Source organism: Chiloscyllium punctatum, chromosome 24, assembly GCF_047496795.1.
Source record: "Chiloscyllium punctatum isolate Juve2018m chromosome 24, sChiPun1.3, whole genome shotgun sequence".
Lineage (NCBI taxonomy): Eukaryota > Metazoa > Chordata > Chondrichthyes > Orectolobiformes > Hemiscylliidae > Chiloscyllium > Chiloscyllium punctatum.
Window position 1 is genome coordinate 60,810,009 of NC_092762.1, and position 17,977 is coordinate 60,827,985.

The 17,977-nt window shown below is 41.0% G+C and overlaps 1 protein-coding gene across 5 annotated transcripts in view; it reads left to right on the top strand.

Annotated features, from left to right (window-relative positions):
* Window positions 1-17,977, top strand: part of sppl2 (signal peptide peptidase-like 2) — a 49,688-nt gene that overhangs the window by 13,142 nt on the left and 18,569 nt on the right. For all 5 annotated transcript variants that reach the window (XR_011964016.1, XM_072593958.1, XM_072593962.1 and 2 more), the window contains 7 exons: window positions 2,892-3,031; window positions 3,851-3,990; window positions 4,697-4,793; window positions 4,924-5,034; window positions 10,700-10,781; window positions 13,397-13,471; window positions 15,680-15,742. Coding sequence is in view for 4 of the 5 variants with exons in the window: in XM_072593958.1 (XP_072450059.1) it covers window positions 2,892-3,031; window positions 3,851-3,990; window positions 4,697-4,793; window positions 4,924-5,034; window positions 10,700-10,781; window positions 13,397-13,471; window positions 15,680-15,742 (708 nt within the window). In the remaining variant the exon portion in view is untranslated. The remainder of the gene's footprint in view (window positions 1-2,891; window positions 3,032-3,850; window positions 3,991-4,696; window positions 4,794-4,923; window positions 5,035-10,699; window positions 10,782-13,396; window positions 13,472-15,679; window positions 15,743-17,977) is intronic.

Genomic DNA, 17,977 nt, shown 5'->3' on the forward strand with positions numbered 1-17,977 from the left:
ATACTGTGATCTGCCCATATTGCATCCTAATTGAGGTGGAATGGAGGGTGTATGAACAAAAGATGGCGCAGGGTAATGTGAGTTGTCATAGGAGTTGTATAGGGATGTGGGGTCAACAGAAGAGTATAAGTAGGAGAGTGTAAGGTGGCATGCGGGAGTGACCAAGAACATGAGTTGATGTAGGTTGGTACGAATGACGCATGTAAGAAGAGAGTTGATAACTTTTTTTTGTTCTATTATTTTCATTAACAACTGGGGCAAAGATCCAGAGCACCAAGGCTGACCTTTCAAACCATCAGCTTCTGCGCTGGTGGTTGCCCCTGAACTATTTACCAAGATGGTTTACTTGATTCATGTTGACAATTGATCAGGTTTGTGGCCCTGGAAATTTTCCAGACTTGCATTCACAAATCAGGAATGAAAATTCGGGGATATTTTACCATTTTGTAGTACAGCAGTGAAGCTATCCCTGCTATCTTGGCCACTAATTATCCCTCAACCAACATTGAAATATATCTGATCATTATTATATTGCCTTTTACCAGACTTTGCTCTGCACTCATTGGCTATTGTGGTTCCTACATGTAATAATGACTGTACCTCAAAAAATCCTTCAAACCCTTTGAGATGTCCAGCGGTCACGAGAAGTGCTACAGAAGTGCAGCTTTCCTTATGGTCAAACACAATTGGACATGAGCTATGCAAGAAGATAAGAGGACAAATGATTTAAAGCTTGGTCAGAGTGTGTTAAGAAATATCACACAAAAGGCAACAAAACAAGGAGAATTGGAGTGATTAATGGAAGGAATTCCAGAGCTTGGGAGCCTTGATTTCTGAAGGCATTGATACCGTTATTGAGAAGAAAATGCTGAATAGGGGCTGGAATTGATGAGCACCGGGACTTCTGAGGATTATTGAGCTGGAGAAAATTAGAGATTCGGAGAATTCAGACCATGGAGAGATTTGAAAACTTCAGTGAGAATTTTAAAGTGGAAGGAGACAGCCTTGATGAAGAAGTGAACATTAAAGGATAACACTCAGTCTGAATGTAGAGAAATGTGAAGGTCACTTACCCTAAAATTATTGTTCCTTTCCTTTGTCCATTAGAAAACTGTATCTAGCCAGTACCAGAAGCTGCTATTGGTAGTACGGTCAGTAGTGGGGATGTGTCATTTCACAAACAGTGGGTTAATGTACAAGTATAGTATACTGCATTCTCATTAGTTTACATAGAACCAGCTTGTGTCCTTATGAAGTGCAGGAGAATGGATTGAGATCTGTGAGTAATTCGATGTATCATAAACTACAGGTTTCCCAAGTTCTGTAGAAGAATTCCAGCTCAGCTGTGCCACTGTCTTTCCTCTAGTAGAAAAAAATTGCCAGCTAGACATTCTGGGATTGTACAGGGCTGTCAAAATCTGTTGGCAACATTAGCAGCTGATATGTTAGTTTGTCATGTAGAATTCTGGAGATCAGCTGGATTAGTCTGGTCTAATTTAGTTGATTTGGTTATTTTCCTCAAGGTTCTGGAGATGGCTGTAAAACAGTTTGTTTAATCTAGCTGAAGCATTGACTAAAAGCTCTACTTGAAATGAAACTAAGAAAACAAATAAATTCATTGACTTAAGGTATAATTAAAATATTTTATGGTATGTCTCAATCAAGTGCTCCACATAGACTTACTGGGCCATAGAGCTTCCTTCTGTGCAGTAAATTACACTGTGGGACAGGGCCATCCAGGCAGTATGCAGCATTCCTCACCTGCTACTGTTATCATCCTGTGGTACAGCTCTGGCATCTCAGCCCTATCTCAAGTTGTACTTTTTGCTTGCTGGTTTTGATCAGTTTGAATGTTGCCAGCCAGTTAGTTAAGTGCTAATTTTATCTCAGTTGTATTGTGTTAGATGAATCCTAACTTTCAATAGTAGGATCTGCTGATATCAATGGCTTCCCTTTATGCAAATAAATGAAAACAGAGGATTAAGCTTATTATGAGATGGCTGATATTCAGTGATACACAAAGGTGGCCCCAGTGACACAATATTGTCAAACCCAGTGCTGATCATTTACAGGTCATGAGGTCACAGCAATGTACAGCATTGAAACAGATGCTTTGGTCCAACTCGTCCATGCTGACCAGATATCCTAAATTAGTCAAGTCCCGTTTGCCAAACGTTTGGCCCATGTCCCTCTAAACCCTTTCTATTCACATACCTTTTAAATGTTGCAATTATACCAGCCTCCACCACATCCTCTGACAGCTCATTCCATACACTGCACCACTCTTGGCGTGAAAAACATTGCCCCTTAAGTCCCTTTTATATCTTTCCACTCACACCCTAAAAATATGCCCTCTAGTTCTGGATTCCCCAACTAAGGGAAAAGACTTTGCCCATTTTCCCTATCCATGCCCTTCATGATTTTATAAGCTTCTACAAGGTCCCCCCTCAGCTTCTGACACTCCAGGGAAAACAGCCACAGCCTCTCCTTATAGCTAAAACCCTCCAAACCTGGAAACTTCCTTGTAAATCTTTTCTGAACCCTTTCAAGTTTTACAACATTCTTCCTATAGGAGGGAGACCAGAATTGCACACAGTATTCCAAAAATGACCTCATCAGGGACCTGTACAGCTGCAACATGACCACCCAACTCTATACTCGATGCTCTGACCAATAAAGGAAAGCAAAGCAAACGCCTGTTAAACACCATCTTATTAGAACAGTATCAAAAACTTAATATTCAAAATGTCTCAATTTTTACCACGCCTGTTAACATGGTGTGTAACTAAGTCCTGTCACGGCCAATATTGTCTGATGTGTAACGTTCCAATTGGCAGAACTAAATGAATAACATTTATGTTGTAAAAGAAAATTCTTTATTTTCTTAACAGACTTTTGGAAAATCAATTAAAGTAGCAATGTACGCCCCAAACGAACCATTCCTGGACTATAACATGGTGGTTATCTTCGTCATGGCAGTCGGGACAGTAGCAATTGGTGGATACTGGGCAGGAAGCAAAGATGTGAAAAGGTAGGTGGGCTGTGCTGCGTGGAAATAAGCAAATTGTATGTGATGTGTTATGTGATTGATAGTTGTCAATGCTCCTTCAGTCACCTCAGCCAAATCTGCCAGAGGAGCATTTGCAATACAAATCCACTTTTTGGGATATTTTATATATATAAAGTTTTGTTTTATTCATTTGTGGATGTAGGCTGCAATTCTATTTTCCCTCATCTATCTAATGCTATGATTCACTTGTGATCAGGGTGTGATCTTGAGGTTGGCTGGTTGGTGCCATTGCATAAACCGTGTTGACTGACTTTACCATCGGCAGCAGAAACCATATTCACATCAACAAACCCTGTCCTCTGAATTCAGGCCTCAAATTTCTTTGAGAAACTTTGGATGCAGGCCAAAATTCCTTTCTTATTGTCTGTCCTACAGGAACTGAGAGCTTTTCACAAACAAAATTAAGAGAGCAGTGTTTTGGTCACTATTTGCTCTTGTTTTTTTTTATTCTCCCAGTGTTGCACTGCATCAAAAGGCACATGGGAATACCTGCGAGTTCTCTTCCAAGTTGCACTCCATGTTGACTTTCCATCTTAATTGCTGGATCAAAATCCTGGGAGACCCTCCCTCACTGCATTGTGCGAGCACTTACACTGCATGGACTGCAGCGCTTCAAAGAAACGGCTCACCACCAGTTTCTCCAGAGTGGTTACAGATAGGGAGAAAATGCTGGTGTTGTCACACTTTAAAAGTTTATATCAAATAAATATCTGGCAATTATATAAATGTTTTTACTCTCACGTGAAATGTGGTATTTTAATATTTTTCTTCCTGTTTAAGGCGCTACATGAAACACAAGCATGATGGGGCAGACAAACAGGATGATGAAACTGTCGATGTTACACCAATCATGATCTGTATTTTTGTGGTTATGTGCTGCTCAATGTTGGTGCTCCTTTACTATTTCTACCATCAGCTAGGTACGTCACTGCTACCGAATGTTCAAATATCTGGGAGTGAGCTGGATGGCAAGAAGTCATGTGCCAGAGTTCGTTACATTTTTCAACGTTTCTTACTGTGGGTGGATGGTTGAAATATTTTAACATAGTATCATATATTACTGAGGTAGAACTTCCATATTTGACTTGTACAGAGATGCTGTTTGGCTTAGTGAGTGTAATTGAGTCAAACTTTACAACAAGTTTCCAGGTTCAATCCATTTGTTAGTCCAACCATTCATCAAAACCTTTCTGCCTCTGTTGTTCTCACTCAAACAGTAGTATACTTCCATTCGCATTAGGATCTTTGGATAAAGAGAGGAAAAAGAAATTAACCATGGTTCCGGACTCCTGACCCATAGACTCTTACTAAGAATTACAGACATCAGGCTACTGTAAGATTGGACTCCAGTGTGATGTCATCAACAGTTAATATGCTGATGCTGACTGTCTAGATTCCTATGCAGAACAAATTAAATGCTCTTCAGTATTTGTCATCTAGAACTAAAAGTCTGTATTTTCAGGAGGAGAAAATTTGCAAAAAACAACAATAAATTTCTGGGTTGAAATTAGTTGCTCAGTTTCAAGTATGGTGTTTGAGGGAAGCGATTTGTAAACTATGACACTTGTGAATATTCAAAAGTCATATCAGCTAAGCACCTTCTCTCGTTTCTTGTTTCAAAACCAGTGTACGTAATCATAGGAATTTTCTGCCTTGCCTCTTCCATTGGACTTTATAGCTGCCTGTCTCCATTTGTAGGAAGAATTCCTTTCTGTGAATGCAGGTATGATGTAACTTAAAATATACTCTTTGTAAATTAATGTAAAAGCTAAGTTTAAAACAACATTGAAACTGGAATTCTCTCCTAGTCTTTCGACTGATTTTACCCTGAACCTTTCTGCTCTTCTAATCAGGATTCCAGACTTACCATGTAGTCACAAGCGTCCCCAAGTACGGATGTTGGTTCTTGGCATGTTTTGTGTCTCAGTTAGTTGTGTGTGGGCTGCATTCAGAAATGAAGACAAGTAAGTAACATTGTCATGTTAATGAGCTTACAGTTTATATGTATGTTTGCTTTTAGCCAACTGTATCCATTGCTCAGTGTAACCTACACCCAAAGAGACCAAATGCAGATTAGGTAGCTGCTTTGCCATGCATCAGTCTGTTCACAGCTGTTGACACAAACTGTTGCTCACTTGCCATTTTAATTGCTCATTTTACTGACTGACTTTTGTTTAGGTCTTCTGTTCTGTCTGAGTAGCAATTGTCAAAAATTCAAGGTGACTTTAATAACTGCAAACCTTTAATTGGCATGTAGGTTAACATGAAGGACTAACCTTTCCCACCCTTGTTGGAATCTGCATTATAAAATTTGGCCAGCTTTCCCTCTCATTCTTAGCTTTTTCCATTTCCTTTTTACTCAAGGTAGCCCCCCACCCCCCCCCCCCCCCCCCCCCCCCCACCTACTGACTTAGTTTTTCATATGACTTTTGCCTCACTCATACCTTTAAAATGTTTCTTCCCATATTTAAAAACATTTTATCATTACCATCCTCCCATCTTAGAACATTAAACAATACAGCATAGGACAGGTCATTCGGCCCTCGATGTTGTGCCAGCCTTTTATCCTACTCTAAGACTAACCTTCGTACCCTGCATTATACTATCTTCCACATGCCTATCCAAAAATTGTGTAAATGTCCCTAATGTATCTGACTCTACTACCACTGCTGGCAGTGCATTCCACGCATCCATCACACTCTGAGGAAAGAACCTACTTCTAACATCTCCCCTAAATCTTCCTCCAATCACCTTAAAATTATGACCCTTCGTGATAGACATTTCCACCATGGGAAAAAGTCTCTGGCTATCCTCTCGATCTATGCCTCTCAACATCTTGTACATATCTATTAAGTTACCTCTCATCCTTCTTCACTCCAATGAGGAAAGCCCTTGCTCCCTCAACCTTTCTTCATAAGACATGCACTCCAGTCCAGGCAGTATCTCCAGTAAATCTCCTCTGCACCCTGTCCAAAGCTTCCACATCTTTCTTATAATGAGGTGACCAGAACTGAACACAATATTTCAAGTATGGTCTAACCAGGGCTGTATAGAGCTGCAGCATAACCTCGCGGCTCTTAAACTCAATCCCCCTGCTAATGAAAGCCAACACACCATACACCTTCTGTTCCTCTACACTGTCAAGAATCCTTCTTTTAACCCTGTATTCTACATTCAAAACTGACCTTCCAAAGTGAATCACTTCACATTTTTCCAGATTGAATTTCATTTGCCTGTTATCAGCCAAGTTCTGCATTCTGTGAATGTCTTGTTGCAAATAACAACAACCCTCCACGCTATCCACAACTCCTCCTTCGTGTCATCAAAAAATGTACTAACCCACTCTTCCACTTTCTCATCCAAGTCATTTATAACAATCACCAAGAGCAGAGGTCCCAGAACCAATCATTGCTGAACACCACTGGTCGTGGAGCTCCAGACTGAATACTTTCTGCCTACCACCAGCCTCTATCTTCTATGGGCCAGCCAATTCTGTATCCAGACAGCCAGATTCCCCTGTATCCCACATCTCCTTACTTTCTGAATAAGCTACCATGGGAAACCTTATCGAATGCTTTGCTAAAATCCACGTATACCACATCTACTGTTCTATCTTCATCAACATGTTTTGTCATATCCTCAAAAATTCAATGAGGTTTGTGAGGCATGATGTCCCCCTCACCAAGCCTTGCTGACTATCTCTAGTCAAACTATGGCCTTCCAAATAATCATAAATCCTGTCTTTGAGCATCCTTTCCAATAATTTGCCCACCACTGACTGGTCTGTAATTCCCTGGATTATTCCTACTCCCTTTCTCAAATAAGGGAATAACATTTGCCACCCTCCAATCATCTGGCACTACTCCAGTGGACAGTGAGGATGCAAAGATCTTCGCCAAAGGTGCAGCAATCTCTTCCTTCACTCCCTGTAGTAACCTTGGATATATTCCATCTGGCCCAGGGGACTTATCTATCCTTATGTTTTTCCAAATTGTCAGCACATCCTCCTTCCTGACATCAACCGGTTTAGTATATCAGTCTGTTTCATGTTGTCCTTACAAACGTCAAGGTCCCACTCAGTAGTGAGTACTGAAGCAAATTCTTCATTTAGGACCTTCGCTACTTCCTTCGACTCCAGGCACAAGTTCCCTCCACTATTGCTGATTGGCCCTACCCTTGCACTGGCCATACTCTTGTTCCTCACATAAGTGTGGAATGTCTTAGGGTTTCCTTAATCCTACCAGCTAAAGCTTTTTCACGCCCTCTTCTAGCCCTCCTAATTCCATTCTTCAATTCTTTCCTGGCTACCTTGTAATCCTCTAAAGCCCTGTCTGACTCTTGCCTGTTTGACCTTTTTCCTCTTGACTAGATTTTCCACATCCCTTATCATCCAAGATTCTTTCAACCTCCCATCCTTTCCTTGTCTCAGTGGGACAAACCTGTCTAGCATGATCAGCAAGTGCTTCCTAAAAACCTCCACATTTCTGTTTTACATTTCCCCGAAAACATCTGATCCCAGTTTGGGTGTCCCAGTTCCTTCCTAGGAGCATTGTAATTCCCCCTCCCCCCAATTAAATACTTTCCCATACTGTCTGCTGCCATCCCTTTTTGTGAGTATAGTAAAGGTCAGGAGGTTGTGATCACTATCACCAAACTGCTTTCCCACCAAGAGATCAAACACTTGGAAAAATAACTCCCAATTACGTGACTGCTCCTTTCCTGTTTCTGACTTCCACCCATACTGACTCTGTAGACAAACCCTCCTCAATGACCTTCTTTTCTGCAGCTGTGATACTATCCCTGATTAGCAATGCCACTCCTCCACCTCTTTTACACTCTGCTACCCCCCACCCCTGACCACCACAACCACCATCATCACCACTCCTTTTGAAGCATCTAAACCCTGGAATAGCCAACAACCATTCCTGTCCCTGTGATAGCCAAGTCTCCATAATGGCTACAACATCATAATTCCAAATACTGATCCATGATCCAAAATCTTCTGATTTTCATTTGAGCATGTTGCCTGCTTTTGCTTTTTCTGTTAGAATCATAGTCATATAGCATGGACACAAACCATTTGGTCCAATTATTCCATGCCGAACATGCTCCCAAGCCAAACTAGACCCACACGTCTGCATTTAGAATTAGAATCCCTACAGTGTGGAAACAGGCCCTTCGGCCCAACAAGTCCACAACGACCCTCCGAAGAGTATCCAACCCAGACCCATTACCCTACATTTTCCCCTGACTAATGCACCTCTCCTACACATCCCTGAAAACTTGGCCAATTCACCTGACCTGCACATCTTTGGATTGTGGGAGGAAACCGGAGCACCCGGAGGAAACCTGCACAGACACAGGGAGAATGTGCAAACTCCTCGAAGACAGTAGCCCACGGGTGGAATTGAACCCAGGTTCCTGGTGCTGTGAGGCAGCAGTGCTGACCACTGAGCCACCGTGCTGGATTTGTCCCATATCCCTCCAAACCTTTCCTATTCATTTATTGATCCAAATGTCTTGTAAATGTTATAACTGTACCTGCATCCACCCTTTCCCCAGGCAGTTCATTCCACACACTAACCACTCTGTGTGTAGAAAAAAATACTTGTCCCTCATGTCCTTTTCAAATCTTTTTTCTCTCACCTTAAAAATATATGCCCCTAGTTTTGAATTCCCCCACCATAAGGAAACGACCTTTTGCTCTTTGCCTTATTTATGCCCCTCATGATTTTATGACCCCTATAAGGTCACCCCTTGACTCTTTTGCTCCGGTGGGAAAAGTCCCAGCTGTTCCTATTTTTATAACTCAATCCCTCCACTCCAGGCAACATCCTGGTAAATCTTTTCTGAACTCTCTCCAATTTAATGATATCCTTCCTGTAACAGGGTGACCAGAACTCCACACACAACACGAGAAGAGGCCTCATCAACGTCCTGTACGACCTCAACATGACGTCCCAACTCCAGTACTCAGAGGTCTGAGTAATGAAGGCAAGCATGCTAAATGCCTTCTTAACCATCCTGTCTGCCTGTGATGCAAATTTCAAAGAATTATGTACCTGAACTATTAAGTCTCTGTTCTGCAACACTGCTCAGGGCCCTACCATTGATTATATAAGTCCTCCCCTTCTTTTTTTTACCAAAATGCAATACCATGCATTTATCCAAATTAAACTTCAACTGCCACACCTCAGCCCATTGACTGAAATGACCAAAATCGCTTTGTAATCTTAGATATCCTTCTTCACTATCCACTAAGCCGCCAATTTTGGTGTAATCTGTAAACTTACTAACCATGCCTCCTATATTCTCATCCAAATCATTTAAATAAATGACAACCAAAAGTGGACCCAGTGCCAATCGTTTTGGAGCACTGCTGGTCTCAGGAATCCAGTCTGCAAAACAACCCTCCACCACAGCCTCGTTCGGCAGCTACTATTAGGACAATTTTGTACCCAATTGGCATGTTCACTCTGAATCTAATTACTAATTAGTCTACTATGTTGAGCCTTGTCAAAGGCTTTTCTAAAGTCCAATTAAACGATGTCTACCGCTCTGCGCTCATCAGTCTTTTTGGTTACTTCCTCAAAAAACTCAATCAAGTTTGTGAGCCATGATTTTCCTTGCACAAAACATACTGACTATCTCTAATCATTCCTTATCTCTCCAAATGCCCGTAAATCCTGTCTTTCAGAATCACCTCCAACAACTTACCCACCACCAATGTCAGGCTCACTGGTCTATAGTTCCCAGGCTTCTCCTCACAGCCTTTCTTAAATAAAGGCACAACATTAGGCACCCTCCAGTCCTCCAACACCTCACCCATGGTTATAGATGATACATATATCTCTGCTAGGGGCCCTGCAATTTCTTCCCTGACTTCCCACAATATCCTGCTCCTATTCAAATGTTGAATATTCAAGTTCCGATAAAATTAGCTAATTTGTTTCCTACGCAAATTGCTACAGACTGCTAGCATTTACAAGTTTTAGCTTTTTGTTAATCTTTGAGTTAAACTATTATTGTTTGTCCCTGTTTGCGTTACTGATTTTGAAATTACGTGGTGTGAATATTTGTGTTTTAATTCTTATCCCAATATGTGAGCGTTCTTAGCTGTGTAAAGGTGATTTTAAACCACTCCTGCACAAAGGCCTTTCATGTATTGAGTGTTTATCTCCTATTTGCATCATGTTATTTTATGTTTAAAATTGCAATATTCAGATTTATACACTGGTGTTCACTGTCGACTATGTATGCCTAAATTCTCACCCTAGTTTATTCACCGATTACCACACTGCATCAATTACCCACTTGTGTTGATTTGTGCTATTTTAAGAGCAGAGTGCAAACATGCAGATGTTTTTTCATAATTCGATATTTCACAATTTCTGGTTTTATTTGTTTAATCTTAAGTTAGAACTGAATTATTTAAAACTCCTGCTTTCAAAATTTACTTGAAAGGTACCAAAGATGTCTTTAAATGGACATTTTGAATAAATGGTTTATACTAATGGATCCTCAGCTTAAGCCATCATTATTACGATGTATCATGGTGCATTGCTACATTTCTGGGTCAATGATTTATTGCATAGTCTTTGAGATACTGAATGGATTCTGTTTTCACAGATGGGCCTGGGTTTTGCAAGATACTCTGGGAATTGCCTTTTGCCTTTACATGTTGAAAACAATCCGACTCCCAACTTTTAAGGTACTGTGTCTTGAGTTCTGTTGCATGAATACTAACTGGTTATGATATAGTATTTACATTTAAAGTTTGGATAGTTAGAATCAAAACTGTATCAGCTGGTCTATATGACCCATTGACAGTGATGTCCAGACTGGCTGAAAGGATATCTACAACAGCAATCTCCTGGCTGCTTATGCATTATCAGAATGTATTTTCCCTCATGCAATTTACCTTTTAGATACTTCAGGTTCATTATTGATGGTGGGGGACTTTCATGGACTTCTTACATATTGTTTCCACATCTTTTACATTGTGTTTCACTTGTGAGATCGCAACTTGTTTCAGCTTATCCTAGCCAGTCAGATTGGTTGAGTTTTGGGGGATAAAACTGAGTTATTAATCTGTACAGTGTCTCAAGAAGGTCAGAAGTGGACTATACGCTGATGATTGCACAATGTCAGCACCATTCATAACACCTCAGGCACTGGAGCAGTCCATGTCCAATGTGGACAACGTTAAGGCTCTGGATGATAAGTGACAATTAACTTCTCAAGTGCTTGGCAATTACTATCTCAAGCAGGAAAATCCAACCGCCACCACTTGATATTCAATGGTATTACCATTGCTGAATTCTCCATTATCAACATCCCAGGCATTCTCAGTGAACAGAAACTGAATTGGATGAGCTATACAGGTACCTTGGCTACAAGAACAGGTCAGAGACTAGTTATTCTGCAGTGAGTAAGTTACTGTCTCACTTCCCAAAACCTATCCATCATCTACAAGACACAAGTTTGATGGAATACTATCCTCTTTCCTTGATGAATGCACTTCCAAAAACACTTCCAAAAGCTCAATAACGTTGAGGACAAAGCAGCTTGCTTGATCGGCAGCCCACAAGAGCAGCACACAGGATCACTGTGGCCTGGAAACTCCCCTCTGGCTTGGAACTAGATCACTGCTTCTTCACTTGCTGGTTTGAAGACTGGAGCTTCTTTCCTAACAGCACTGTGTTCTTGGAATATGTGCTGCAGCGGTTCGAGAATGTGGTTTACTACCGTCTTTTCCAGACCAATAAAGGATGAGCAATAAATTATGGCCTAATCGGTGACATCCACTTCCCATGAATTTAAAAGAAGTCCGAAATTCTTGGTCTCTTTTTTGATAAAGATTTTTTTTTCTTGAATATTCTCATTGACAGTCCCTCCATAGTTCTCTTGAGGGAATTCCAAGTGTTTACATCATTTTCAGAGAATAAACTTTCTCTACGTCAATCCGAAATGTCTGACAATTTAGTCAGTGGGGCATTTTCCTAGCATCCATTCTGTTGAGCGCTTTAAGATTTTTTTATTTCAACGAGATCACATCTTATTCTACACATCTTCTAGCCTGGGATTCCAATGGCCCGAGATTCGGCAGCTCCCATGTTGCTTTCTGCAGCGGTGAACCATGTGGTTCCTGTCTTTTCCTCCGCCTTGGGAACCCATGAGTTGTGAATTGAACAAAGATGGACTTTGTCTTAATTTTACTTTATATATGATTTCTGTTATTAATATAGGTGCTGGAGTATGGCAACTTAAAACACTTTTCACTGCATTTTGTTTTGTACAAATTCAAGTGACAATAAATTACCTATCCTGTTGTGTAAACTCTAGGATCTGATCAATCGATCAACCTGATCTCAGAAAATCCTCTCGTCCCAGAAATCAGTCCTTGAATGAATCTCTGTTGCATGCTCTTCGAGTCATGATATCCTGTTAACATTTGCTTTTGTAATTGCTTGCTATACCTGCATGTTAACTGTTGTGATTCCGTATTTGCTATCAGATTTTCAGAAACTCTTTTAAATATTCTGCAAATAAAGTGTGATATCAGGATCTGGAACATTTACTTCTATTATAAAAACAGAAAATGCAGGTAATAATCAGCAAGTTAAGCAGCATCCATTGACAGAGATAATATTTCAGATTGAATTTCTGATGAAAGATCCATCAGTTTAAATCTATTAAAAGCCTGTTACATGTTGCAGTAATTTACACTTACACTGCTAGGTGGCGCTAACTGCAAATTCTCAGCCAGTGCTGACCTGTTAACATTGAAGGTCAGCGTCCCTGTGTATCCAACACTATTGCTTATGCTTCCACACTTTGCCATACCTAATCGTGGATAGTTGGAATGCCTCATGTCTGGCAAGTGTGCACTTACTTTAGACCAACCTGTTGTCACATATATAAAGAAACATATAACAATGACAGTAACACTTTAAAAATTCAGCCAGGGAGCTGTGACCCAGTGGAAAACTGACATCTAAAATGTAATTAATAAAGGAAGGATAAACTTATTATCTAATTAAAATTCTGTAGCCCACAGTGACTTGTTACACCACAAAACACTCCATATTTCTTTGAATTTTTTGACAGCAGTTTGATCCATGCTGATAGGCTGGACTGGCAGCGAAGCAGGTTACTGATTTGACATATTAATATTTTAATTGATTTCAATATTAACTACTTATAGATTCTTCTGATGTTTGTTTTTAACTTTAAGCATAAATTTTTTGGACCTTAATGGTGTTTGTATTGAACGTTAGTATTAACTGTTTCTGGACTTTAATGGTACTCTCTTGTTTTAACCAGGCTTGCACATTACTGCTGACGGTTCTCTTTGTCTATGATATATTTTTTGTCTCTGTCACACCATACCTTACACAGGTAAGCTGAAAAATGGGTTGCCTGCAGAATCTTTAATATTTCAGTAGCAAAGATAAATTACTTTGCAATTTGTTTTTGAGACTAACTGAGATTTTGACTTTGATTCTGCATACAACTCTATATTGAACTATGTAAATAAGTAGGTTACTATTGGTTAATGGTATTCAGGAACCAAATTTTGGCAGTCACCAATTGGTGCAATGGATTAAACACTGGCCTCTATCTCTGACTTTTGGGATCTAATCCAGCCTAGACAAATAGTCAAAAACATTTCTGTCTGCTGACTATAGGGACCCTCTATGAAATTATTGCCCAATTAAAGTGGGCAAGAAAGGCAAAAAGCTTTATCGGAACAGGAGTAGGCCATTTAGCACCTCAAGCCTGCTCCACCATTTAGAGATTGTGGCTCATCTGTGCCAAACTCCATTTACCTGTCTTTGGCCCATACCTCTTAATGCCTTTGTTTAACAAAAACATGCCTTAAATTTAAAATTAACAACGGTTCTCTTATCCACTGCCATTGTGGAAGAGAGTTACAAATATTTACCATCCTTTTGTGTGTAGAAGTGCTTCCTAATATCTCTCCTGAACAGTCTGGTCCTAATTCTCAAACCTTGCCCCCTGATTCTAGAATTTTCAACCATTGGAAATAGTTAATCTTTATCTACCCTATCTCTTCCTGTTAATATCTTGAAGACATCGATCAGATCACATGTAACTTTCTTAATTTTAGAGAAAACAGCCCTTATCTCTCCTCAACTAACCCGGAAATCCAGGTGTCATTCATATAAATCGACGTTGTACTCCAAAAGGCTAATATATCCTTCTCCATCTGGTCATGGTACTCCAAATGGGATCTATTCAGGGTTTTGTAGAGCTGCAGCATAACTTCTGCATCTTTGGGGCAGCATGGTGACTCAGTGGTTAGTACTGAGGTGGTTCCCGCCTCAGGCGACTGACTGTGTGGAGTTTGCACGTTCTCCCCGTGTCTGTGTGGGTTTCCTCCGGGTGCTCCAGTTTCCTCCCACAGTCCAAAGATGTGCAGGTCAGGTGAATTTGCCATGCTAAATTGCCCGTAGTATTAGGTAAGGGGTGAATGTAGGGTTATGGGTGGGTTGTGCTTCGGCGGGTCGGTGTGGACTTGTTGGGCTGAAGGGCCTGTTTCCACACTGTAATGTAATCTAATCTAATCAATGTAATCTAATCTAATCTACTGCTGCCTCACAGCACCAGGGTCCCAGGTTTGATTCCAGCCTCAGGCGAGTGTTTGTGTGGAGTTTGCACATTCTCCCCGTGTCTGTGTGGGTTTTCTCCGGGTGCTCCGGTTTCCTCCCGCGGTCCAAAGATGTGCAGGTCAGGTGAATTGGCCATGCTAAATTGCCCATAGTGTTAGGTGCATTGGTCAGAGGGAAATGGGTCTGGGTGGGTTACTCTTTGGAGGGTCGGTGTGGACTAGTTGGGCTGAAGGCCCTATTTCCACACTGTAGGGAATCTAATCTTGTTCTCCAGTCCTGTAGGTACAAAGCCTAGTTTTCTGATTATTGTTTGGTCCTGTTTGTGACATTTTAAAGATCCATGTACCTGAACCCCCAAGTCTGTTTGGACATCTGCTGTTTTTAACTCCATACTGTTTAGAAAGTACCCTGGTGTCTTTTCTTGCAGTCCAAAAGGAATATGTGATAGTGACTAATTATGTTTGCGGCAATTTGTCCTTTCTTATTTGACGACCAAGCCATATCTTCTGCTTTCATTAAAAGAGAGAGCTTGAGTAGTTTTCATCCCTTTTTAAATGTGACTGCACATGAGCCCCTTTGTAATTCATTTAACTGTGAAATATGAAGAACTATAATTTGACACAACGCCAGCACCTTTTGCCCTAACTCTTTTAACTTGTGCGATATGTTTGAATCCTAAATGAGGCCAGTTAAAAGCATCCTGCACTTATAAAGGATTTTGTATTGCTCCAGATTTAAAGAAAATATTAGAAAAAATTGTGTGTAAAAGAAGCAGCTGAACAATGTTAAGTCATGAGCAAGATAATTCTGGGTGCAGTGAATGGCTGTAAACTGCTGGGAGTGGAGTGGAGAATATTATCACCTCACTCTGTGATTTCTTGGCCAAGTTGTTTTTCAAGATTTCTAAAGGGTACTGAAATAATTTTTGCAATGAAGCCATATTTCCTAAGAGTGATGAGTTTGTGTGTTTCAGAGCGGGGAGAGTATCATGATGGAGGTTGCTGCTGGTCCTTCTGATTTCTCCACTCAAGAGAAGGTACAGCTGAAAGCATGCTGTCATTGTTACTTATTAAAGCCTGCAGTAGCCCTTGCAGTGTTTCTATCAGCAAATAATTAAAATACTTTAAATTTTTTTGTGTGTTCTGTTCTCTCTTCCTTTTGGTTGCCCTATAAGCTACACTGGGGTAAAAACAATGACTGCAGATGCTGGAAACCAGATTCTGGATTAGTGGTGCTGGAAGAGCACAGCAGTTCAGGCAGCACCCAAGGAGCTTTGAAATCGACGTTTCGGGCAAAAGCCCTTCATCAGGAATAAAGGCAGTGAGCCTGAAGTGTGGAGAGATAAGCTAGAGGAGGGTGGGGGTGGGGAGAAAGTAGCATAGAGTACAATGGGTGAGTGGGGGAGGGGATGAAAGTGATAGGTCAGGGAGGAGAGGGTGGAGTGGATAGGTGGAAAAGGAGATAGGCAGGTAGGACAAGTCCGGACAAGTCATGGGGACAGTGCTGAACTGGAAGTTTAGAACTAGGGTGAGGTGGGGTAAGGGGAAATAAGGAAACTGTTGAAGTCCACATTGATGCCCTGGGGTTGAAGTGTTCTGAGGCGTTCTTTCTCCAGGCGTCTGGTGGTGAGGCGGCGGTGGTGAAGGTGTCCTCGGCAGAGTGGGAGGGGGAGTTGAAATGTTGGGCCACGGGGCGGTGTGGTTGATTGGTGCGGGTGTCCCGGAGATGTCCCCTAAAGCGCTCTGCTAAGCTACACTGTTGCGTCTGGTTATTGTTAACTGTGTGACCTATTTCTCCAGAACGCTTGCATTTCTTGGTTTTCTTTCCTGATTTATGTCTGTTGATTTTATTCTTTGCAACTGTTTTGCAGTATCTTTGAAATATTACGCAAGTATAAGTTATTGAGAGCAGGGGACCACACACTTGGGATTCTCCTGCTTGAAGTTTTTAACCACTTGACTCCCGTATTTTGTTGCCATGATTTTTATTCTAAGGCTTAAGTATTAAATCCATATAGTACTCAATCTGTTTTTAAAATTACACTCCTGTTCGAGCAAAGCACTGGAGCGTGAATTGGAACTGGGTTTTTAACCGCATTAAATAGTAATTCTTTTGGCTGCGCTCTTCTCCTGCATGTTCCAATCAGACTTTGGACGCATTCCTGGGCTATTTCAGGAATTCTGCCAGATGCGATAAGTAGGCTGATCAGTCTCCTTGACAGATCCAAGTGCTATTCTCCTTGAATGTGAGTTACAACCAAGAAAGAGCTGAATGAAATAGTATCCTTTTAATTCAGGGCCTGCACAAAAAGGTAAAAAGAGGAGTGAGAAAAGTAACCTTGTACATTCAGTCTTTCAGGCCTGTTTTTCCCCTCCTAATAGAAGAGTGTGATCCAGATTTTTCCAGTGTTATTACAGCCACTTTTCTGCTAGAGGTTTGGACACCACTTAGAACACAAAACATTACAGCGCAGTACAGACCCTTTGGCACTCAGTGATTGCACAGGTCGGTGCAACAATCTGAAGCCCATCTAACCGACGCTATTCCATTCTTGTCCATATGCCTATCCAATGACCATTTAAAAGTTGGCGAGTCTACGACTGTTGCAGGCAGTGTGTTCCATGCCCCTACTACTCTCTGAGTAAAGAAACTACCTCTGTCATTTGTCCGATATCTATCACTTCTCAATTTAAAGCTATGTACTCTCATGCTAGCCATCACCATCTGAGGAAAAAGGCTCTCGCTGTCCAACCTAGCTAAACCTCTGATTATCTTATATGTCTCAAATAAGTTACCTCTCAACCTTCTTCTCTTACGAAAACAGCCTCAAGGCCCTCAGCCTTTCCTCGTAAGACCTTCCCTCCATACCAGGCAACATCCCAGTAAATCTCCTCAGAACCCTTTCCAAAGCTTCCACATCCTTTCTATAATGCGGTGACCAGAACTATAGGCAATACTCCAAATGTGGCCGTACCAAAGTTTTTTCCAACTGCAGCATGATCTCATGATTCCAAAACTCAATCTTTCTACCAATAGGAGCTAACACACCATATGCCTCCTAATAAAACAATGAGATCCCATTACCAGAATTTAGGATAGAGCTATAGAAAGACCCTCAAGCAGGAGGAATTAACAGTTTCATCCCAGGGAGACACGAGCAGTTCTGTTACTTCTATCTTTTGGATCTGTAATTTTCCCTGCAGTTTTACTTCAGTCTTCCTCTTCTGATTTCTCATTTGAATTTGATTTTATAGTTGGTACCTTTCGGTTG